This window comes from Elephantulus edwardii, unplaced genomic scaffold (assembly GCF_000299155.1).
Source record: "Elephantulus edwardii isolate Elephantulus edwardi_28Jun2011 unplaced genomic scaffold, EleEdw1.0 scaffold00024, whole genome shotgun sequence".
Lineage (NCBI taxonomy): Eukaryota > Metazoa > Chordata > Mammalia > Macroscelidea > Macroscelididae > Elephantulus > Elephantulus edwardii.
The window spans coordinates 3,078,616-3,104,746 of record NW_006399774.1 but is presented as its reverse complement, the minus strand read 5'-3'; the positions used below and the strand labels follow the sequence as shown (position 1 = coordinate 3,104,746).

The 26,131-nt window shown below is 42.9% G+C and overlaps 1 protein-coding gene across 1 annotated transcript in view; it reads right to left on the bottom strand.

Moving 5' to 3' along the window:
- Positions 1 to 26,131, bottom strand: part of ESR1 (estrogen receptor 1) — a 492,952-nt gene that overhangs the window by 34,044 nt on the left and 432,777 nt on the right. Inside the window, exon 6 of the mRNA XM_006882742.1 lies at positions 14,077 to 14,210. Coding sequence (XP_006882804.1) covers positions 14,077 to 14,210 — 134 coding nt within the window. The remainder of the gene's footprint in view (positions 1 to 14,076; positions 14,211 to 26,131) is intronic.

The following is a 26,131-nucleotide window of genomic DNA, read 5'->3' as shown; positions in this document are numbered from 1 at the left end:
GGACATTTTGCTGAGTGAAGTATCCCAGTCACAAAAGGACAAATACTGCATGGTGCCACTGTTGTAAAACAGAACTGATATTGGGGTTGGGGGGAGATTGAAAAATATGAGATAAAATATTTATACTGCATTGAAACAGATAAGAGAAAGGCCTGTTTAAAAGGGATATGTGATTAGGTATTGTCATGACAGGAGTCCAGAATGAAGGCTGCATAGTGGAGTGGACTTGGGGGAGGGACTGTATAACAATGAAAAAATTTTTCTTTTAGTTTTCAAAGAGAGGAACGAACTGGAGGGGAGAGTGGGCAGGGAGAAAAGTACAAAAACGAATGAATGGAAATCCATAATATCTGTAAATGTTAATGAAAATGAATAATAATAATAAATTAAGAATTTTTTAAAAGGGGGTACCCCCCACTGAGTGAGCCAGTCCCATTATCTGTAGTCCTGGCATACAGGCTCAGGAAGGTGGAGGCATTGGGGATAATAGATATTGCAGCTGGGACATTCCTTCCAGAGAGGGCAAAGCTGGACTTATCTGCAGCCATACAGATGGTAAACAAGTGGCAGAGATGAATGAGAGGCCAAATATCCCTCACTCCTGGCCCACATTTTCAAAGCTACACGGAGAATTCCCCAACCTCAGGGCGTGTAAGAAACTGACATGATTGCCAGGAGACTCCAGAGAGACTTCTAAAACTTTCAATTTCCTGGAACGGTTTGGGAGCAATTCAGCTTTCAAAACAGGGTGCAGGATGGTGGGGAGAAATAAAGGAGGAGCAGTGAGAGGCCTCGGTTAAGAGTCTTCAGTTAAGGACTTTCACCAAAACGTGTGTAACAATTACATTTGTGCAGGGAAATGATGATTCCGGAAACTATTTTTCTTGGTAGCTCTTCCTTATTTTCCAAGTTCTTTGCCTTCCACACATATTATTTTCGTAATTTCAAAGCAGTAAAATTCTATTAAAACTGCAAAATCAAAACCCCTTTCATTCTAATGATTTCAGAGCATTGTCAATGCTTGGCTGATGAGTAGGACGCTTGCTAGACTGGTATTCCTTTCTGTAATTTTCCTATTTCTGCCATCCCTAGGGCTGCTAATGTTTCTGGCATGCTGTCTGATTTTTCATGGCGGTGAGCAATGGAGGACACTCCTAATCTGGAGAATAATTTTCTTAGTTAGAAATTCTTTTGTAAAAAAAAGAAATTCTTTTGTCATGTAATTGATCGTTGTTGTTGTTGTTGTTATGTGCCGTTGAGTCATTTGCGACTCATAGTGACCCTATGTACAACAGCCCTAAACCCTGCTCTATCCTGTGCCAGTCACACTGCCTCTGACACACCCATCCCGATTACCCCAGTCACTGAATCAATCCACCTCCTAGAGGGCCTTCCTCTCCTGCGCTGCCCCTCCACCCTCCCAAGATGGTCCAAGAGGGACCTCCAAGGTCCTTCTCCAAGGACCTGTCCCTCCTTGCAACATGTCATTGATATCCCAAGTTATATATCAAATGCAAAAGATCAAGCTAAAAAAGGACAGCAGTAAGTTTTTACTAGAAAGTATTGAAGTTTGGCCTTTATTAAACGAAGGCTATTTTGATTGTATGTCTGCAGACATAGGTGTTGTTCTGTAAAAAGGTCCATGTATAGAGTCGGATCTATTGCTCATAGGGTCGCTATGGGTCATACTCAACTCAACTGCACCTAACAACAACAATAACAACAGATAGTAGGACAAACAGGGGTAAAGTTATGAAAACTTTTTCTTGTTATTTTCATGTGCCATTGAGTCAGACATAACTGACTTATCAGCAGGTTTTCAGGGGCAGCAAATTACTGGGGAGGAAACTGTTCATCTTCCTACTGCAGAGCAGCTGGTGGATTCTAACTGTGTGCCTTTGGCTTGGCAACACCAATCCTTCACTAGGTCACTAGCAGTATTTAGCTTTCATGTGATATTAATGATACAAGTCAATAAATTCAACAGCATGTCAAGCAATGACTGTTGTAGAAGATATAGAGAGACTGGAACTCTCATGCATAGCTTGTGGGATTGTAAAATGATACAACCAAAAGGAAGGCAGCTTGGCATTTCCTCACAGAGCTGAACAAAGAAATTCCATATGACCCAGCTATTCCACTGCTAACAATATAGGAAATCAGAACTTAGGCATGAATGGAGATATGCTGTTAAGGGCTTCTCCAGAGTACTGAAGAGCAATAATGTCAGTCTGGAGAATAAGGTGTGTCTGATCCAGTCCATGGTCTTCACAATCACTTGCTATGCATCAGAAAGCGGGACAATAAGTAGGGATAATTGAAGCAGAATTGATGCCTTTGAGCTGTAGTGCTGGAGATGAGCATTGACTATACCATGGACTGCTAGGAGAACAAAGAGGTTCATCCTAAAAAGGGTGAAACCAGGCTACTACTTAGAAGCAAGGATTCTGAAGCTTTGTCTGACATACTTTGGGTATATTGCAAGGAGAAACCAGTCTTTGGGGAGGGATGTCATGCTTGGGAGGGTGAAGGGATAACACAAGAGAGGAAGACCCTCGATGAGATGGATTGACTCAGTGACTTGAATCATGGGGGTTTATATTAGAATTAAGGTTGGCCCAGGATAGAGCAGACTTCAGGACTGTCATATAGAGGGTCACTATAACTTGGAATTGATTCGAAGGCACATAACAACAAAACAACAACAACATGTTCGTAGGAGTGTTATTCACAAGAAAGTGGAAATAGCCTAAATTCCCATTAACAAACAAAAGGATTGAGAAATTATGGTACATTCAGATAATGGAATATGATGGAGCATTAGGGAACAACGATTTTGTAAAATACATAACACGTCTCTCTGGAGACTAAGGTGAGTCTGATACAGTCCATGGTCTTTGCAATCACTTGTTATGCATCAGAGAGTTGAACAGTGACTAGGAAGGATAGAAAGAGAAGTGATGCCTTCAAGCTGTAGTGTTGGAGAAGAGTGCTGAGGGTATCATGGACTGCCAAGAAAACAAACAGATTCATCCTGGAGAGGGTTAAACCAGGCTGCTCCTTGGAGGCAAGGATTCTGGGGCTTTGTCTGACATACTTTGGACATGTTGTGAGGAGGGACTGGTCCTTGGAGAGGGACATCATGGTTGGTAGGGTGGAGGGACAGCGCAGAAGGGGAAGGCCATCTATGAGGTGGATTGATTCAGTGACTGGGGTGATCAGGATGGGTGTATAGGAGACGGTGCTATTGGCACAGGACAGAGCAGAGTTTAGGGCTGTACATAGGGTCACTATGAGTCTCAAGCGACTCGATGGTACATAACAATAACAACAAAATAACATGGAACAGTCTTGAGAGTATTATGTTTAATGTAGTGGATAGGATCAATATTGTAAAAATAGAAGGATAAATAGTAAGATGTGCACAAATGTCCAAATGTGGGAAAAAAGAAGAGGAAGGGAGTGGGAAAAGGGGAAGTGTGGAAGTCACTAGGACAGCAGAGGTTAGTTGGTGGCTGAGGCTATTCCTTGGAGAGGGACATCAAGCTTGGAAAGGTCGAGGGACACAAAGGAAAGGGAGGCCTTCAATGAGGTGAACTGACACACGTGACGACAGCAATATGCCCGAGTGTGTCAGAGATTGTGAGGATGGGACCGGGCAGGACAGGGTTCAGATCTGTGGTCCATGAGGTTACTATGAGTCATATGTGACTTGAAGGCACCTAACAGCAACAATAGCCCCTCTAAAGAGATCTGGGGGCATAGTCAATAGTGTGTTTTGCTAGTATCGAGAAGGCCTCGTGCCTCTAGCCACTCTACAGGAGAATTATGGGAAGTCTCCTCTCATTCACATTTACAATCTTAGAAACCTGGTGGAGGTTCACTATCAGTCAGAACCAATCTAAAAGCAGCTACTGAGCCTCTCTACAGGAGAGAGTTGTGGTAGTTACTTACCAGAAGGACCACAGGCCTGAAAACCCTTTGAGACCCTTCTCTATCGTATAGAATTTCTATATTGTTGCAATACATGACTAGTAATGAGTTTATATTTTATTGTTATTGTTGTTAGAAAGACCATCATAATTTCTGTGTTCAAGACAGAGAAATAGGGGCTTCATATTTGAAGAGCGTAGACTTTGGACAAGTTGCAAGGAGGGACCAGTCCTTGGAGAGGGACTTCATGCTGGGGAGGGTGGGGGGACAGTGCAGGACGGGAAGACCCTCAATGAGATGGATTGATTCAGTGACTGGGGTAATGGGGGTGGGTGTGTCAGACACAATGAGATTGGCACAGGACAGAGCAGGGTTTAGGGCTGTTGGACATATTGTCGCTATGAGTTGCAGGCAACTCGATGGCACATAACAACAACAACAACAACAACCACGACAACAGACAAAGCAAGCTAACGTACACATGCATCTAACATCTGCTGCATTATGTGTGTAGCCACTCTCCTAATTATAATGACACTATAAGCTCAGCGTCCACACATTCTCATCTTAGACAAGAGACTTTCGGAGAAAGCTGAGGAAAAGTTTTCCCTTCACTCCCTGCCCCTGCCCAAGTAGGTGGCAGCCTTGCTTTATCTAGATGCTGGACCTCTGGCGACAAGTCCATAGCACAGTTTCAGGAAATGAGCTGACGCCATGAGATTTGCTTCAGGCCACTCCAGAAGGGAGAAGCAGGGAAAGATTCCAAGCTTTCAGCCAGCCAGAGGGAAGGGGTGATGAGCCACTCAGTAACTACAAAGTGCCATTTATCTCAAAATAATGACAGTGCTGAGTTCTCTGGAGAGGAATTGTGGCCTTACAAAGAGCTCAAGAGATAAGACAATCCATACATCTCCACCATTACTACAATGCGCCCACCTGTCACCGTGCCTCTTGGCTACTTCAAGAACTAGTCCTGTCTCAATCCTTCAGTGTTTCATTTTCTAGTACATTCCTTTATTTAAATACAGAGATCCTCTGTGCTATTGCCTTATTTCTGAACTTAAAAATACAGCCACTAGAGTTAATTATCTAATAGTGCAAAGCCATTGCTGACTTGAACACCTAAAAAATGAGTTATTCTTTGTAATAAAAGGCTGTTATGATTAATCATTAAATAAATGCAAGTCAGACCAGAGTGTGGCCTTGGGTAACACATTTACAGAGCAAATAGAAATTCATCTGTGTCAGCATCATATGTTTCAGCCAGCCAGCCAGATGACAGAACGCACCACACCAACCAGAACTGGATGACAGACAAAGCTGATGCCAAATAGATTTACTGTACGTGTGTCTGTGAGACATTCCATATTCCCTTTCCCCCCCGCTAAATGAACCTCAGAGGTCACATTTTCAAGGTGCTGACATGCTTCTTTTTAGTATCACTTGTCCTTTAACTTTTCACCTCGTATTTTTAAGTGTCTGTGAGGAGGCTATGAAACACTTGTTGCAGAAGATCAAGGACTACAGCCTTTGGTATGGGTTACATCTCAACATCAAGAAGACAAACGATTCTCAAAGCAGGCCCAACAGTTAGCATTACAGTAGATGGAGAAAAGATTGAAGCTGTCAATGATTTCATCTTGCTTGGATCAATAATCAACACCCATGGTCCCAGAAGTCAGGAAATCCGGAGATGTATTAAACTGGGCAGGTCTGCAGTGAGAGACCTCTCCAAAATAATGAAGAGCCATGAGGTCAATTATAAGACTAAGGTGACTCTGATTTAAGAAATGGTCTTCTCAATCACCTGCTATGGATCAGAGAGCTGGGCAATGAATAAAGATGACAGAAAAATAATTGATGTCTTTGAGTTGTGGAGCTGGAGAACAGCACTGAATAGATAGATCATGGACTGCCAAAAACCCAAACAGATATGTCCTGGAAAGAGGGCGCCAGAGTGTTCCATAGAGGCAAGGATGATCTTTTGACATGTAGCTAGGAAAAGCTATTCTTTGGAGAGGAACATCATGCTTGGGCAGATAGAGGATTAGTAAAGGAGAGGAAGACCCTCAACAAGAGAGGTTGACACTGTGATGTCAGCAATGGGTTCCAGTGTCTCCAAGATGATGAGGACGGCACAGGATAGGGCAGTTTTCAGAATGGCTGTTCATAGGGTCGCTATGAGTCATACTAGACTCAAGAACAACAACAACATGGTTATGAGTCCGTATGGGCTGACCCAGTGTCTACAATGATGGGCTTAAGTTTAGTGTATATTGTGAGATGACATAGGACTCAGCAGGGTTTTATCCTTGGAGTCACTATGAGTTGGAACCCACTCAGCAACACCTACCAACAACATTGTCTTTGGGGTCTTTGCTTCTCTTTTTTGTCCTGTCCAATGAAAGAGAAGGTGTGTCTAAAGACCAGCGCTGCATAAGTGAGGAATCTAGGTCGTATGAGTAAGGAATGCTCTGAAATAACAAAATTCATTTCGGGAGGTAGCAGTGGGCCTGTTAATTGTGGCACAGGACTCCTGCAGGTCTAGAAGATTTCTGGGTAACTGGAGTACAGTTCTGAGTCAAGAGTAAAAAATAGAAGCAATAATAATGAGAGAGGAAGGAAAATATGGAATCAAATATGTGAGGACCTGGTTGAATTATGTTTCTGAGGAATGAAGCATGTAATAGTCTTTGGAATTTTTGCTATTGTTCTTGGTTTGCCATTGAACAGACTCCACCTCATAGCAACTCTATGTTCAACAGAATGAATGAAACCCTTTCTGATTCTCCAACATCCTCACATTATCTTCTGTGGTCAAGCACATGGCGGGAGTTACTGTGTCTCTCCATGTAGTTGAGGGTCTTCCTCTCTTTCAATGACCCTCTACATTTCCAAGCATGGTCTTCTCCTGGCCCCTCCTGATAATGCATCCAAAGCCTGCGTGACAAAGTCTCGCCATCGTCGCTTCTGAGGAGCACAGGTGGCCATGTAGAGATTTAGAAAGAGATGGAAATAATTATTAAATTGAAGTCAAAGTCAGCCATTGAAAACCATATGAAACAGGACACATGGAGTTGCCAACACGACATGGTTATAACAGTGAGTAGATTCATGAAGTTCACGTACATCAGTGATAAGAAACAACATCAAAGAGTAGGCACATGACAGACCATAGGGGTTTCATTTAAGCCACAGTTTTCATTCAAACCTTTAACATTAGGCTCAAATTATACTAAATTGTTGTTGTTTTTGCTGTTGTGTGCTGTCAAGTTGGAACCAACCCATAGTTGACTTTCCAACGGTCTTCAGAGGCAGTTAATTGCACAAGACAACATTGCCCATCCTTTCCCCACTTTTAAGATTAAAGTTCAAATTATAATAAATTATAATCCACTAGCCAAATCTTGTTTCAATTTTTTTCTAACCATAACTAAATCATGCAATTAATAACCCATTAGAGAAACAGCTGCAATCTCTATTGTTTTTCTATCCCTTGAGTCATTACATTTTTTTGCCCAGCCTGAATAAAGACCTTTTAATGACATCATTTTAATTTAAGCATTTAATTATATCATGAAAATGCACAAGTCAGTTTAAGTCAGAGGGTTTTATCAATCATCAGTGGGTACAGCCAAGGAGATCCTATGTTCTTTGAGCTACATTCTGTATTTTTTTAAACACATTTCCCCCTTCATCTGCCAATAGTTGAAGTCAAGAGAATAAACAGGTCTGTTTTTGAAAAGATGAAACTGAGCTTGGAGGTTAGGATTTTGCAGTTCTGTCTCATATACTTTGGGCATATGGGCAGGAAAGACCATTTCTTAGAGAAGGACATCATATTTGGAAGGATGGAGAGACAGTGCAGGAGAGGAAGACCCTGGATGAGATGGACAGATACAGTGACTGGGGCAATGAGGGTAGGTGTGCTGAAGTCAGTAAGATTGGCTCAGGATAGGACAGGGGTCAGAGTATTGTACATAGGGATACTATGAGTCATAGATGACTTGATGGCACATAGCAACAGCAGCTATTTTATTATGCTAACTAGATTCTGCTGAATACCTGCAATGATGGTGTGGCTCAGAGTGGGTGAACTCCTTAATAGGAAAGAAAGATTTCTAGCAATGGACATAATATTACATGATATTTGGTAACGTCAAGGGTTGGTAAGGAGAAAAACCTTCCAGGATATGGATTGACACAAAACCCCACAGCAATGGACTCAGACATACCCATTGTTATGGAAATCATTACAGGCAATGTTTCTTTCTGTCCTACATAAAGTCACATGAAATGGAGCTAATCCAATGTCAGTTAACAACCAAGGAGCAGTCGAGGCACAGAGGGGACAATCCAGATCCTTTAGGTTATATCTACTGAATAAACATGTATTAAAACAACTTGGGGAGCTCTGCTGGCCTAGTGGTAAGGAGTTGAGTTGGCAAACCAAAGGCAGCCAGTTCAAATCCACTAGAAGTTCTGTGGGAAAAAGATGGGCGTTCTCTTCCCGTGTGATTTTTTACCTCTGAAAACCCACTGAGGGGTCAGCAATGAGTGGGTTCTGACCTGACAGAACATAATAACAACAACAAAAGAACTTAGTGTGAACTTTTCCCAGGTTAGAGACTGGGAGGCATTTACAAAAGAAGTGGAATTACGCCATGCATGTACCACAAGAACCAAAGAACATTTCCGGTGAATGGGAGAATCAGTGACATTCACCAAGTTCGTAGCAGAAGCCCAGTGAGTGAAGAGTTGAGTGAAATCTTCAATCAAGGGCTAAGCTGTGTGGGAGGAAGTATATGAACTGAAATAGGTGCAAGAATGAAAAGTTGGTGAAGGCTGGGTAGCAGCAAGATTTCCTAAGTAGACCGAGTTTTCCTAAACGGTGGGCCTGGAAGAATGGAGGCCCTCAGACTTCTCATGAAGAAGAGCTGGCATCACGCTGGGTGAAGGAATGCCACCCCCAGTGACCTTCTCAGGCTCCTGCTCCTCAACTTCCTCTCCACAGTTGCACCCTCCAAGTTCACCTTGAGCGCAGCCACTCTGGTCCTATCTGTCCAACCAGTTGGGAGAATGCCTTGAGGCTGGCATTGATTTTTGGCTAAAGACTTCTTTAGATTAACCAGGAATGTTTGGTTAATCTGTCCTTTGGTGTGAGATGGAAAAACAGAGTTTGTCCTGTGGAGGATTCTGGGCTCTTTCAAATAAAGCAATAAGTTATTCCAAATGACGCAGAACCATGACCAGTACCCCCACTTCTGAACAGCTGTGTCAGAGACATCCTGTGGATATTCTGGCATTTGAGAGCCCCCTCTCAAGAGTTCCAGAAGACATTCCTAGCAGGTCCTGGCTGCAACCTTTCAATTCTCTTCATGCCTCTGCCCCAGAGACAGAGACGATACAAACACCACACTGGTGACTGGGTGGAAGGAGCCGGGCTCCTTCCTTCACAGAAGATTAGTTTCCCAGGGGCAGATGCGTCTGCAAGCTCAGGCTTCCTGAATCGTTTCCAGCCCTTTTTGGTCAGAGACTTCTGAAGGGTGACTTTTGTAATCTGAAAAGCTGCCCCAGCTCTGAGTGAAAAGTCAGCTGGCTTTTTAGAAAATTCCACATCTCAAGCGGTGTTGGGAAATGACCGACCATAGAAACCCTCCTCTGAGAGATGAATCTTTCTCCATAAAGGAGTTTCCCAAAATCTTGTCTTTATATTTCAGAGCCCAGTTCTGTGTGACTCTGACTTTCAGGAACAATCGGAGTCACCAGGCGCTGTGCTCAGCAGTAGATCTGCTTTTTCCAAAATACCACGAGCTCACGTGCGTAGTGAGAAGATTTACTGCACATTTTTACAAGGTTGAGAGGCAGCTTCTGTTTTGTTACTGATCTTAGGATTTTGCAGCGCTGTCCTTGACGGAAAAGACAAGCTGTTGCCCTGGTGTTATATGGCAAAAATCGAAAACAAACCACCAAAACCAAACCTCTCAAAGCCTTCACCCCCTCTTCCCCTCAATCCCTAATCCAACAGTAACTATAACCTGAGTCAGCAATCAGTGTCTTGTATTTCCAAAATAATATTTCAAACCTGCCAAAGCAAGGAAACTTACAGGAGATTCTGGGAAAGAGGTGGGTAAACAAGGACAGGGACAAGGTGGGTAAACAAGGTGGGTAAACAAGGACAAGAAAGGTGAGCCCGTGTTCAAAGGCCAGTGGAGGTGCAGGTCCTGTAGTGGAAAGTGATAGCTCAGAGGTTATGGTGATAATTTTCACTAAAAGAGTTTCTGGCAAGAAGCTGCACTGCAATCCCAGAGGCACATGGTTCAAATCCACCAGATGCTCTGCCGGAGAAGGAGGGACGATCTCCTCCTGTACCAGTCAGATGTGATTTGACGGTACACACAAAAATAATAATAATAAAAAAAGATTTTCTGCGGGTAGATTGGTTTCCCCGGTCTCTGGGGTATGAAAAGCCTGGGCCTAATGAATTCAGTCAGCCAGCTAAGCCAGTGCTAAGTTACGTGTCACAGATGCTAAATCAAAACCAAACCTCTTGTCATGAGTCAATAGTGACTCAGGCAGACATTGTGTCACAGAACATAACTGCCCCGGGGGATTCTCTTGGCTGCGATCTTTTAGGATCAATACAAAACCTTGGAGTTGTGTTGTTAGAGAGGAGTACGGACTGCCACGAGAGCAACAGGTCTGTCCTGGAGAGGGTGAATCCAGGTTTCTCCTGGGAGGCAAGGATTTTGAAGCGTCATCTCATATACTTTGGGCGTGTTACCAGGTGGGATCAGTCCTTGGAAGGAGCGGAAGGAATAGAGGGTCAGCTCAGGATAAGACGAATTGACACAGTGCCTGTGGCAATGGGGTCAGGTGTGTCAGAGTTGGCTCGGGTGAGGGCAGGGTTCAGGGCCTTGCTCACAGGGCTGCTATGAGTCATAGTCAACTTGACAGCACATGACAATAGTCTTTATGGAAACAGATCTTAAGTCTTTCCATCGGGGTACTATGGGTCTGAAATAACAGCTGAGAGAGTTGCTGTTGAGTTGGAACTGACTCATAGGTGACCCTCAGTGGGTTTTCAGAGGCTGTAAATTACAAGGGAGGGGATTGCCTATCTTTCTCCCTCAGGCCAGCTGGCAGATTCAAACTTCCTGGCTTTGTGTTGGCAGCACAACTCCTTACCCACTAGGCCACCAGAGCTCTGGTGTTACTCAGATAGTACCAAAACACAAACCATTCACACTACCCAGGGATCTAGAGAGCTAAAATAACCCTAGAGTAAGACTGAGAAAAATCAGATAAATTATATGTATAATGCATTGAAACAGATGAGGGAGAAAACAGTTTAAAAGCGATATATGATAAGGTATTATGGTTATCACAAGAGTCCTGAGTGAAGGTTGCATAGTGGAGTATACTGGGGAGGCTGGGATTGTATACCAATGAAGGAATTTTTCTTTTACTTTTCAAAGGAAAGAGTGGACTGGGTAGAAGGGGTGGGCAGGGAGAAAAATGCAACAATGAATTAATGGAAATCCAAAATCTCTGTAAATGTCCATTAAAATAAAATAAAATAAATAACCCTGAGAAGAAAGGCTATTGTTAAAGAGTATGTAGCCAAAAATCCCCCAAAACACCAAAACCAAAACCCCAAACAAAAAACCCAACACCAAAAAATCTTGCTTTTTTTTCTGTACATTTTTAAAACAGAATGAAGCAAAATCGTGTTCTACAGAGTAATAATAAATACCAGAATAGAGGACAATCATTTTAGATTCTCAAGATCAGAACTCCCACCTTTACAGACTGCACAGCTCCAGGCGATTTCACTTCCTGTCCAGGGAATCATTTCCTGGTTAGAGTGAGAACCGAGTCTGCAGACTTGCTGGGCCTGCTTTCCCTGAAGTTAACAGGCAGCCCCACGGAGCCTGTGAGCCTGTGCCAGCCTTTGCCAAAGAAGGAGCAGGTTCAGGACCTGGCAGCGTGCAGCCGAGTGGCACTGCTCCCAGATCCCCCATCCAATAAAGTGCCATTGTGGGAACTGGACCCTCCAATGCACAGGACAAGTGGCTCAAATGAAAAGCACAATGTGTGTGAGTGGGACCAGAAACTTGAATGGGGTGGTAATCACTTCCTTAGTGTGGATCGGATTATTGCTCATGTAACTTCATTCTGTAATTCAGTCCCTGCCTAGTGTAATAATAATACTGCCTGCCATTTATCAGGTGATAAGTGAGAATGATTTCTATGATAACCATTGAGCAACGTAGGTTACTAGGGGAGAGAGGAACAGAGGAAAATTGTCAGAAGTCCTGAGGGGGATGGGAAGGAATTGGCGTTTACCAGAAAGAGACAGAGCAAGAGAAAAAAAGGAGTGTGTGATCCGTACAAATTGCAGTTCAGCTGGTCAGAAAATCAAGGCTATGTCTAATGAAGTCTGGCTGATGAATTTAGTAGGACACGAAAGCAGAAGTGGATTTCAAATTCATTGTGATCTTTGTTTGTGGATGAGGTGTGGGGCAGATGTGAGGATGGGCGGGGGAAGGGGGGGGGGCTGAGAGCCCAGGCTAAGGAAAATTGCTGAGCTTCAGATTCCACAGCTATGAATTCAAATCCTGATGGGGTTGGGAAGAGACAGGGGCTAATTCCAGCTGTGCCACAGTCTCCATCTGGGTGAGCTCAACAGTCAACCTTCTTACAAATGGTACAGATGGTGCTCTAAGCTAAGCTTTCTAAAACGAAACAGGAGAAGACAATAGAATGAAATTCCACAGACCAAATGAAGCTACCCTTTCAGCTAGACCAGTTTCCTGCATTTTAAAAGTCTTGAGGTAATTCATGGGTATTCTTGTCATTACAGAAGTCCAGAGTGAAGGCTGCATAGTGGAGTGGACTTGGGGGAAGGGATTGCATAACAATGAAAAAGTTTTTCTTTTTCTTTTCAAGGAGAAGAGTGAATAGGGGGTGGGGGTAGGCAGGGAGAAAAGTACAACCATGAATGAATGGAAACCCTTAGTCTCTGAAAACTTTCATTAAAATTAATAAATAAATTTTTAAAAAATAATGAGATATGCACACCCATGTTTTTTGTGGCTTTGTTCACAATAGCAAAGAGCTGGAAACAACCCAATTGCCCATCAACAAATGAATGGATAGAGAAGCTCTGGTATATTCACACAATGGAATACTATGCGGCACTGAAAAACAAGAAACTCATGAAATATTATATTAATTGGGTGACCCTGGATGACATTATGCTGAGTGAAATATCTCAATCACAAAAGGACAAATATACACATATTGCATAGGCCACTGTTGTAAAACAGGATTGAGGGAAGACAGAGAAGGAAGGGAGGAATGATGTATATACCACATTGAAACAGATGAGGGAGAGAACTGTTTAAAAGGAATATATGATTGGGTATTATTGTCGTGACAGGAGTCCAGAACAAAGGCTGCATAGTAGAGTGGACTTAGAGGGAGGGATTGTATAACAATGAGAGTTTTTCTTTTACTTTTCAAGGAGAAGATTGAATTGTGGGGGAGGGGTGGGCAGGGGGAAAAGAGCAACAATGAATGAATGGAAACCCTAAGTCTCTGTAAACTTTCATTAAAATTAACCAAGAAAAAAAAGTCATGAGGTTTAGAAACACGCTTTTTTCTTCTTTTAAAAAAATTTTTTTCTGAGTCAATGATATTTTTCAGCTCATGTTTTATGACCAGGCACATCATTCATCTCCCTCAAATACATTTCTTTCCCATGACCTAGGGTAATTTGGATAATTTCTTAACTAGGTGTCCTGGTCAACTTACTTTCTGGTATGGATCAAGCAACATTATTTTAATATATTATTTTAATAAATACATCCCCCACGTGCGGGAGAATGCAGACATGTCTGAAAGAAGGCCATCTGATTTATAGTCCCCTTTTCATTCATCATACTTGACCAGCACAGTTCCTGATCTTTCTTTCAATCATTGTTGACAACACAGATCATTTGACTGTGTGTTGGTACCTTTTCCCAATGGTCTGCATCTTTCTTTTGTAGCAGGTAGATGGTATCTGGCTGAAAGGCACAAACAACAAGTATTTCTCCCAGCAACATGGAAAAAAATGCTCCCTTTTCACCAACTCACCAGAATTTAGCAAAATGATGGATTTGAGGCACACAAACTCCTCTCCCTGGAGGTTCATCATGCGGAACCGAGACGACGTCGCCAGCAGCATGTCAAAGATCTCTACCATGCCCTCCACACATTTCCCCTGGTTTCTATGAAAACACAACAGAAAAACACAAATACATCTAAGAAAGCGGATTTGTTCACAGGCAACCTGACAAGCGATCACAATAAGTACTTCCTGGGACATAAGGAAATGCAGCATTATTCTTCTGAAATTCTTTGCTAAGGATTTTGCATTCAACAAAACAGATAAGCTTAAAACGAAGATAATAATAAAATGGAGTACAAAGTGCTTTGAAATTCTATCCTCCCCACCCCCCCTCCCATCATCAGAGGCTGTTACTGAATTTCCAACCAACTTGCTCACTGAGTTCACAGTTCAGAGGTGAAGAAATCTCACCCTAGACAGGAGTCTCTACCATCTTCAACTGCCTGCTTGTAGTTGCCTCCACAGTCAATCAAGTTTCCCCTTTTTTGATAGGAATTGAATCTTCCTATTAATAAAAGGAGGGAACTCAGATGGTGCGGTCAATAGCGACTTTTGCATCTAACTGAAAAGCTGTTGATGGTGTAAACCCACCACTTGCTCCTGAGGAGGGAAATGGTCAGTCTTTTCCCATGTGATTTACAGCCTTGGAAAGCCTCTAATGGGTCAGCTACGAGTCCATCCAGACTGGAGAGCAATGAATGAGAGGGTGACAGATTAGCAATCGAAAGGGTCCCTGGTAGCACAGGGTAACTGGGGAAGCAATAGGTTCCTAACGGAATGGTTCAAATCTGTCAGTCTCTCTGAGAAAGAGGTGGCAACCTGCATCCACATGCTAGTCTTGGGGTTCCTTTGAAGCAATTCTGCTATGCCTGACAGGGGTGCTATGAGTCAGATTCTGAACAGGCAAGGAATGGTATTAGCAAAAGGAAGATAATTTTTGGCACAATGATTAAGCATTTGGCTATGAACTGAAAGATTGGCAGTTAGAACTCACCAACTGGCCCTGGGGAAGAAAGATATAGCAACAAGCTGCTGTAAAGATTATCATTGTCATCAAATCAGAACCATTTCATAGCTGACTTTCCAGATCTTTCTGATGCTGTAAAATAAATGGGAGGAAATTGCCTCTCTTTCTCCAAAGGAGCATATGGCAGATTTAAACCTCCAGAGAGGTGCAGCCTTTTTTAGTTAACCCCTTAGAGACACCTCCAAAGCTCCCTCTGTGAGGATTATAGTTTTAGAACTTGAATAGGGAAAATCACTGTGGAGTCCAACAATAAAAACAATTAGGGAACGACGTAGCCACATCTCACGAACCCATGTGATTAGATTTATGCCCTGAGAATTTTTAATTTTTAACTTTTACAAGAAATTGTTGATGTCTGGAACTCTCAATGCAACATTCTAGAGCTCAGGTACTTAGAACCTACTGTGTGTAAGGAATAGACAAAGAAAAATGATCTTTTTATTCTTTTTGTTGTTGTTGTTGTTCATAGTTTAATTCTTTTTAAAAAATGTATTATTAATTTCGATGAAAATTTACAGAGACTTTGGATTTCCATTCATTCATTGTTGCACTTTTCTCCCCTCCCAACCCTCCCCCCATTATACTACCCTCTTGGAAAAAAATTCTTTCATTGTTTTACAATCCCTCCCCCCAGGTCTACTCCACTATGCAGCCTTCGCTCTGGACTCCTGTCATGACAATAATACCTAATCATATATCCCTTTTAAACAGTTTTCTCCCTCATCTTCTTCAATGTAGTATACATTAATGAACTCATCTTTCTCAGTCTCCCCCAACCCCGAGGTCAGTCCTGCTTTACAACAGTGGCACCATGCAGTATTTGTCCTTTTGTAACTGAGATACTTCACTCAGCATAATGTCCGCCACGGTCACCCATTTTGAATAATATTGCATGAGTTCCTTGTTTTTCAATGCTGCATAGTATTTCAGCGTGTGAATATACCAAAGCTTCTCTATCCATTCGTTTGTTGGTGGGCACTTAGGTTGTTTCTGAATCCTTGCTTTTGTGAGCAAAGCCGCGATAAACATGGGTGTGCATATATCTGCTTGGATGTCAGTTATGGTCTCTTTGGGGTATATTTCCAGTGGTAGAATTGCTGGGTCAAATGGTATCTTTATTTGCAATTTTTGAGAAAGTGCCATACCACCTTCCACAGTGGTTGCACCATTTTACACTCCCACCAACAGTGAATAAGGGTTCCAGTTTCTCCACAATCTCTCCATCATTTGTTGCTTGCTGTTCTGTTATATTTTGCTATTCTGACTGGGGTGAGATGATATCTCATAGTTGTTTTGGATCTTTTTATTCTTAATGATTGAATGCATACATGGAAAACAACACACAGTAGCAGAAGCTGATCATTAACGAGTCACTCCTTAATATTTCAGCACTGCCCTAAGCCAATGATACCTTCAGGTGTTTCACTCACACCTCCCCTGTCACAGCTTCTAGAGCTTCTGTAGCTTCAACACTGCAACATCAATGCTACACCATGTCTGGAACAGGTTCTAAGCCTTGTCTCCATAGCCTTCTCTCTTAGTCTAGTTTTCACTGTCCTTTGGAAGAAGGCTTATTTGTGCCCACTGTAGTGTTCTCATTTGTCCCCAGAAGGAGCCTGGGAATGGCGTGTCACTTCAGGGAGGTGGTGGCTCATACGATGCCTCCAGGAAGTCCTCCTGGTGGCTGTCTGTAAGTGGCATCACTGAGCTCTGGATGAAATGCTTGCTATTAGTGAGCAAGGAGCTGCTGGAAAAAAGGACTCCTTGTCCACAGTTTGTGTGATGTGACCCGTGACGGCACAGTGGATCTCAGGACTAGCTGCCTCCCTCGTCTTCTACAACACTTGCCCACTACATCAGCGTGAGCAGGACATACACCTGACAAACAATGTGTATTGTCACGGGCCTTGAAGAAAGGAAAAGGGCACCCTGTCAAGGCTGGGCAGCCCCTTTTGTCCTTGCCTTCTGGAGAACTTGCTCTCAGGCTTTCTCTCCAGTAGTTTCCTGGAATTCCCTTCACTAGGAAAGTTCTCGGTCACATCTGCTTTCTAGAAAAATCATTGATAAAGGGTGGCTATGTGGACTAAGATTACAGTGCAAGGAGATCCAGGTGCTGAGGTCTAGGAAGGCTTGTCGGGTGTTGGCTTTTATAATTCTGGGGACTATTCTAGCCTTTTCTATAAGTAGATGTCATAACATGTGCTGTGAAAGCCAAATGCTTTCATTTAAAAGCAACCTTGCTTGCTCTGTGTAACTGAAGTCGTCGAGGCTCAACACTTCTCTTAGAGGCAAACTCCCAATTCCACTCTCCTGGGACTCACGCACCCTCCCACATGGACAGCCATGTGCTGCCCTGTACATACCAAGGGAGTGACAAGCGGTGGAATTACAATCTCTCTGCAGCTGCCGACAGGATGTTGCACATGGCGATCCTGAGCTTGACAGCAGCCTGGATGTCTTCGCCGTTATATAAACTGCTTCCTTGTCACAGCCCCACTCAATGGCTTACATCTCCCCAGGGTTCCCTGGTGCACTCCTACATCTTGGTGCTGACAGCTTCCTTTAAAAGCTTCAGTGAATCTCCTGCGTGAACTGGGTCTTGCCTTCAGGATGGTATCTCTATGATGGCCATGTGGTAAAGCATCTCCACCAAGGGGCACAGGGCCACAGGCAGCTTGTGATCTGGGAGTCACCATCAGCACCAAGTCTGCCTGTTCTCTACCTTCACATCATACATTGTATATGATACATATGTGAATTCTGTTCTCCACAAAGATAGGGTGAAGTCCTAAATCCCTGTACTTGTGAAGGTGACCGTATTTGCAAATAGAACTGTTATCATTGGGTTAACATGAGGCTAACTAAGCTAGAACTAGAGTAGACGCCAATCCCATCAGAATGATGTCTTAGGAAACACAGCCATGTTCCTAGCACTTGGCACATTAAACAACTCATAGGGGAAGACACTATGTGCAGACGTATCTACAAGTGCAGGAACACCAAGGGGTGTTTGCAGCTGGGGGCTGGACACAGGGATGTCCTTTCTGGGAGCCCTGTGAAGGAAATCAACATGGCAGATACTCTGATTTGTACTCTTAGCTTTTAGAATTGTGACACACATAATTTTTTATTTTTAAGACTTCTCATTTTGTGAAGTTTTATTATGACAGCCCTAAGGAACTAAAACATGTCTTTTTTATTTTCATTATCTTTCCTCGTGTTGAATTTGTATTGTGTTCTTAGAATCATCCCCATCTCATACTTTGGGCATGTGTCCAGGAGAGACCGGTCCTTGGAGAAGGGCATCATACTTGGAAGGAAGGAGGGACAGAACAGGAGAGGAAAACCCCGGGTCAGATGGATTGAAACAGTAACTGGGGCAAGAGGGGTTGGTGTGTTGGAATGAGGGAGACTGTCTCAAGACACGGACGGGCTCAAAGCTGCTGTACATAGGGTTGCTATGGATCGTAGGCAAGTTGATGACGGACAACAACAACAACAACAACAACAACAACAACTTCTTTACCAAGCATGCTATCTTTTTTTAATTAACATTTTTATCTTTTTAATTAACATTTTATCATTGTGTTTCATGCATGTAGACTGCTTTTTAGAATCTTCCATTTATATTATAGTTTATTTACAGATTTTATGAGGGTTTTTTTCCTCCCTTACAATTATATTACTAATAACTACATTTGTGAAAGTGGGTAAGCCAGCTGCTTCAAGCTTTAACATCCTTTTAGATAGCCATCGTCTGGCTTCCCCATTCCTATCACACCAGTACACCAAGGGAACAGGCTATGTGATCCTTTTCAAGAATTTCTTTTCATTCACTCATTGCCATCTAGTTGGAACCAACTCATAACTGACCCTCCAGAGATCTTTGTGAGGCTGTGAATTGCACGGGGGATGATTAGCCATCTTTCTCCCTTGAAACCATTAGTAGATTCGAATGACCCAAGAGGCTCCAGTGCAAGTCCATTTGATTACGTCACCAGAGCTCCCTTTCACGGGTTAGCTATAGCAATGTGAAGGGGTTCTGCCGGCATAATGCATGACATGTTGAGCTAACCAGAAGGTCATCAGTTCAAATCTACCAGTTGTTCCAGTGGAGAAAGATGGCAGTCTTCCTGGTCAAGATTTAGAAACGTTAGAAAGCAGAGGGAGGGTCCCGATGAGTCAGCCACGGTACTTGATGGCAATGGGTTCGGTTTCTCTAGATCAGTAGATGTGGGAGCTCTGGTAGCTTAATCGTAAGGACTTGCACAACCACCTCACGACTCGTGTTTCCATGAGAGAAAGGTGGGCAACCGCTCTCTTCTATTTTTTTAATTAATGATTTTTAATGCGACATATATTTTTATAGCATATTCTTTCCATTTAATTTTCCCCATTCATTCATTGTTGCACATTTTCCTTCCTGCCCATCCCTTCCTTCAGTACGTTTTTCTCTTTGAAGAAAAAAAAATTCTTTCATTTTTATACAATACCCACCACCCCAGTCCACTGCTCACTTTGATATGTATTTCTTTTTCTGTAATCTTGTCATGAAAAGAATACCTAATCTTATATATCTTTTAAACAGTTCTCTCCCTCATCTGTTTCAATGCAGTATACATTATTTACCCTCCTCTTTTCTTCTGTTCCCCCAACCTAGATGTCAGTCCTGTTTTACAACAGTGGCACCATGCGATATTTGTCCTTTTGTGACTGAGATATTTCACTCAGCATAATGTCCTCCAGGATCACCCATTTTGTATAATAGTTCATGAGTTCTTTGTGTTTCAATGCAGCATAGTATTCCATTGGGTGAATATACCACAGCTTCTCTATCTTATAGTTGTTTTGATTTGCATCTCTCTTAGCGCTAGGGATTTTGAACATTTCTTCACGTGTTTGTTCATCACCTGAATGTTTTTGGTTAAATGTCTGTTCATATGTTTATAGTCTTTGTGAACTTGCTAGAGGGTCAATTATAAGTTGGTTCTGACTTGATAGCACACAATAATAACAACAACAAGAACAACAACAACATAATAGATAAAAAAGATGTTAAGGCAGGAATTGGCCTATCTAACATATCTGAAAAACAAGTGCCACAACGTGACTGTGACATTCTAGGCACCAGAACTTCATCTACATAAGCCCAGGGGAAAACTTTAAATGTTCCATTGCCCAATAGGGGATGGGGTGGGGGGTCACACTGAGAGAGAAGCTGGCTTTGATTGGAAGAACATACTAGAAGAAGGTTTTCCTTGCCTTGGAGATGAATTTTTTTGTAAGTAGCGCATTTTCTTTCTAGTGAAAAATAAACAAGGATGGAAGAAAATGCTTGGAGGATGAAGCTTTAAAAAGAACAGCTCATAGCCAAAGTAGAGAAATGTTCCTTTCTCAGTAGAAAGTCTCTGCTTACTTAACAGACTGCACACTGGCAGGGGGGATGTCTTGGTGTGGGAAGAAGTGTGCGTCCAGCTGTGAACAAAAGTTCAGTTCAGAAACTGAGAAAGTGGAATCTTAGCAATCCTGCTTCTTGTCCCCACTGAACAGTCTCCCACATTTTCTCATGAGCTTGTTCTTAACTCTTCTGGGGAGAGCGCATTATTCTCAGCCTTTTCTCCCCATGGCCTGCTATTTATAACCAGCAATTATTACCTATTAATGGGACAATGCCTGCTCTTCAGCACACATCACGAAGCCCTAGCCTATATCCTCGTGGAAGATTCTAGATACTCTCAATTCTGCTGTCATCATGCATGTTTGCTTCTTTATGGAATGTGGAGGGGTCATCCACTGACTCAGTGCCGAGGCACCCTGACGGAAGTGAGCGCTCTGAAATCCAACTTGCATACAAACAGAGGTGCTTCATAACAACATGCTGTCTTTAGGTGGCATGAGTCTCAACTTTGAGGGCTCCTGGAGGAGCAGTGCATGCTGTGAGCTGTGCTGTAGGGATCCACCCATACTGATGTCTGCATGAGAGTGAATTTTCTTGTTGTTATGTGCCGTCGAGTCGCCTGCGACTCATAGCGACCCTATGTACAACAGCCCTAAACTCCGCTCTGTCCTGTGCCAATCGCACTGTCTCTGACACTCCCATCCCAATTATCCCAGTCACTGAATCAATCCACCTCATAGAGGGCCTTCCTCTCCTGTGCCGTCCCTCCACCCTTCCAAGCATGATGTCCCTCTCTAAGGACCGGTCTCTCCTCACTACATGTCCAAAGTAAGTTAGACGGAGCCTCAGAATCCTTGCCTCCAAGGAGCCACCCAGTTTAACCCTCTCCAGGACAAATCTATTTCTTTTCCTAGCAGTCCATGGTATTCTCAATACTCATCTCCAGCACCACAGCTCAAAGGCATCAATTCTCCTTCTATCCTCCTTGGTCATTGTCCAACTCTCTGATGCATAACAGGTGATTGCGAAGACCATGGCCTGTATCAGATGCACTTTAGTCTCCAGAGAGACACCATTGCTCTTCAGTACTTTGGAGAGGTCCCTAACAGCAGACTTTCCCATGGCAACGCGCCTTTTAATTTCCTGGCTGCTGGTGCCAAGACTGTTGACTATGGAGCCAAGCAAACTAAAGCTGTGTACAATCTCAATCTCTTCACCATCCATCCTGATGCTACCGATTGGTCCAGTGGTGAGAATCTTTGTCTTCTTGACATTGAGCCTCAATCCATATTGTAGGCTGCAGTCCTTGACACTCTGCAGCAGGCGCTTCAGGTCCTCTTCAGTTTCAGCAAGCAGGGTTGTGTCATCCGCATAACGCAGATTGTTGATAAATCAAAAAAGTCAGCTGGTCAAAAGCCCCAAGCAATCCATAGACAATCCATCATTTCTCTATAAATAAATAAACTAGGGAATTTGGGGGCCCCTGTGACATTTAAGGCAGATCATTAAACATTGTTTAAATCCAAATGTCTGACTTATTATGTGGCCCTCTTGGTCTCCGATGCCTTAATAACCTGATGTCTAGTACAAGCAGAGGGAGCACCAGCGTGTCGTCCATAGAATCAGGCACTGTGAACTTAAAGCCCTTACTTCTCTGGCAGTTTGAATTCACCAGCTGGTCTAAGGGAGAAGGGTGAGCAGTCTCTTCTGTTTTCCTTAGAAACCTATCATAGGGTCAGCCACAAGTTGGAGCTGATAATAAGAGGAGGGAGAGAGAACAATTGACGGATGTGAGTTTTGAAGTCTGCCAGCACCTGCCATCAGTGATAGAAATAATTATTTTTCTGTACTAAGGCTTTGCTATACTGTGATACCGTGACTGTTATTTTTGTGTGCATAACTGAGCCAGAACTGTCCCATAGCCGCTCTTCTAACAGGTTTTTAGAGGCGGTAAATCACACAGGAGGAAACTGCCCTTCTTTCTCCAGCAGAGTAGCTGGTGGATTTGAACTGCCTGCCTTTGGGTTGGCAGCACAACTCCTTACTACTAAGCTACCATAGTTCCCTAATATTCTGATGAGGGCTTGATTTGTAAGTTCGAGCTTAATATGTGGAGTCGTGGGTTGTCCAAATTGTTAAACACTCAACTACTAACCAGAAAGGTGGTCCTTTGAACCCACTCAGAGGGGCCTGCTGACAGGTGAGTCCTTGAGACTCGATGGAGCAGGTCTGCTCAGGACACGTGCGGCTCACAATCAACTCAATGGCCATTAACACCACCAAACACCACCATCAACCACCGCCTTAATGTTGTAAGCTAACTTCCTAAACAAAGTTAGCATAGAGACAGAACTCATTTTCTCAAGGAAGAGATGAGTCAACAGCAACAGAAATGGATGATTCCTAAGAACCTGAAGGTGACATCACCATAATAAGATGAGACCACGAGGCGCTCCTGAGGCTGGAAATCATGTGGGATACAGAAAAACAAGATTTCTTTTTAAGGAAGCAAAGCTCCAGTCTACAGTCTGAGGATGCAGTTCACCAAGCTGACCAGCCTCCGACTTCCACTGTGAGACACAGCAGTGAGCAACCACGAGCTGCTCCCCAGATTTGCTCAGTCTGGTCTCCGAGTATCTCAAAATCCTCCTGTGGGGAGTTTGTTCTGCCACTGATGCTCCTCAAACCCAGTCCCCTTACACTGAAGGAACCGTGGGAGGGACAGGACTTGAAAGAGCATTTGCTGGTGGCACAGCCCAGAAACTTCTTTTCTACAGAAACAAAATCAGGTTTGGCAGAACCCCCGGGTCCCTAAAACTCTACCTGGGAATCAAGAGCTCTAGCTGGGTGTCCAGACCATGCCTTCACTTGTACATCTTAAAAAAATATTCCTGCCGTGATACAAAACAGCCCCAGAGCTGCTCTTGATAGAAAACAACAACAACAAGAACAACAAAACCACCCCAATTGGTGAATGTCAATGGAGAAAACTGAAGAGATCAACCTAAGACATTGAACTGAATTGTCCTACAAATACACTAAGGTTGCAGGGTTAGGAGGGAATGCTGTCTAAAATCAATTGTGTGAAATTCAGTTTTATTTAACAGAAGTTTGTACCCCTCCGGCTGTAAGGTCTCAGCACATGTTCTAAGAGGCTGTGATTCCATAAACACTTGTTTGATCAAGAGGTTTCCCTACACAACCCTTTGAAGTGCGGAAGAAAACGTGAAAGACATAAAACTAGAAGCAATATAGCTAAAAAATGCACGATTTGAATGGCTGTACCTCAAGGCTGACAGCTTTGAGGGAACAGTAGTTAATTCTCAAGAGTCAGACTGCCTGGGTTCAACTTTCAATCCCACTCCGAGGACTGGTCCCTCCTGGACACGTGACCACAGTATGTGTGACAGAGCTTCAAAATCCTAGCCTCCAAAGAGAAATTTGGTTTCATGCTCTCCAAGACAAGACCTTTTTGCTTTCTTGGCAGTCCATGGTATGTTCAAGACTCTTCTCCAAAGATAAGTGGCCTTAAAACATTTCGTTTTATAACACTAATTAAAACTGATTAGTACAATTATTGTGTTACAATATCTAATGGCTTTGGAAGCAAGGATTTTGAAGCTCTGTTTCACATACTTTGGGCATGTGGCCAGTCCTTGGAGAAGGACATCATGCTTGGAAGGGTGAAGGGATAGTGCAGGAGAGAAAGACCTGGATGAGACGAATTGACTCAGTAACTCGGGTAATGGGAGTAGGTGTGTTGGAGTCATTGAGATTGGCTCAGGATATGATTCAGAGCTCTTGCACGTAGGGTTGTTATGAGTCACGGGTGACTCAATGACACATAATAACAACAACATTAATAGTGTTGATGAGAGTATTGAATATACCATGAACTGCTTGAAGGCAATTCAATCTTAGCAACATATCAAGACAGAATGCTTCTCAGACATGAGGATGATAAGACTTCAGGCCACTTACCTTGGACAGGTTTTTGGCAAAGATCAATTGCTAGAAAAAGACATCATGTTTGGCAAAGTAGAGAGTCCATGGAAACATGGGCAACCTTCAATGAGACGGATTGACATAATAATGGACTCAAACATGCCAGTGATCATAAAGCATGACATAAGGGAGAGACCTCACAAAACACTTCCTTACTTCCTTTGAGTCAATGCCAATTCACGGTGACTTTCCACAGGATTTCTGAGGGGATACGTTTTAACAGAAGGAGACTGTCCAATCTTTCTCCTCTGGAGCAACTTGTGGACTTGAACAACTAACCTCTATTAGTACATAACCCGTTGTGCCACTGGGGCTCCTAAGTATGGTACAGGACGAGGCAATGTTTCATTATGTTACAGGAAAATCATCAGAATCGGAGCCAACTCAACAGCCACCAGACCCACTGCTGTCAAGTCAACGTCAACTGATGGTGACCCTCCACGGAGTTTTCAAGGCTGTGAATGTCAACGAGAGCATACTGTCTTATCTTTCTCCTGTAGAACACTTGGTCATTTGAAGTGGCAATCTCCTCCCTCGCTGCTTAACGCATAATGCACTATGCCAGCCAGAGTCACCAATAAACCATAAACAGGAGGCCTATGGATAATCAGAGGAATAGACCTGAGAATTATGTTAGGTAAGGATACTGGGTGTGGTTAGAAGCAGGTGAGACTGACAGGCAGCAACCGAAACAGAAGCTGCTATATTTGTGAACAACACCACTGTCAAAGAAATCACAAGGTTGCTCCAAAACAAAAGCCTTCAATTGTTCAAGTCTCCAGCACTTAAATCCTCAAATGCACATCAGTAGGAAGTGCTAGGAAAGCTGTGGAGCCCACCCAGTTTGAGGTGGCCTACAGAAACAAAGGACAAGAGAAAACCTACCACAGGGTGAAACTAGGGGACCATAAAACACTAGGAAAAGGGAACCCCCTTACCCCGTTACAGAATGGAACTAGGAACCAATCAGTGAATCTCAGGGTAGAGATTTCCCCATGCCTGTCCAATAGGATTTCATTGCTACGGAAGAGTGACACTCTGAGTCCTCTTTCCATTTCAAGTGGGAATTTTTATCATAGTTATTTAGTCCTTCCTCTATCATTGGATATTTGGTGAAACACTAAGACACCTTTGATCAAGATGGACTTTGAGGCGAGCTCTGGTGGCCTAGTGGCAAGAAGCTGCACTGCAATCCTAGAAGTACATGGTTTGAATCCACCAGATGCTCTGCTGGAGAAGGAGGGACAATCTCCTCCTGTACCAGTCAGATCTGATTTGATGGTACACTCACAGAAAAATAATAAAAATAAAAAATTTTAAAAAAAAGAAAAAAAAGAGACATAATTAAAAAGACTACCAATGATAAATGTTAGGACCTAACAACTATTCAAATTCTGGATACAAGGTCAGAAAATCTGACAAAGATGTACTTTAAAGACTGAAGATTTGCTTTAAATTTTTTTTACATCTTTAAAGTATAAGGAAATTTTAATTGTCAAATTTTAGAAAATTGTTACTGTTGGCATTTTAATGTTATTTACTTAAATATTTTTATTAAAAATTATATTTTGCATCAATCAGTTATTGATTT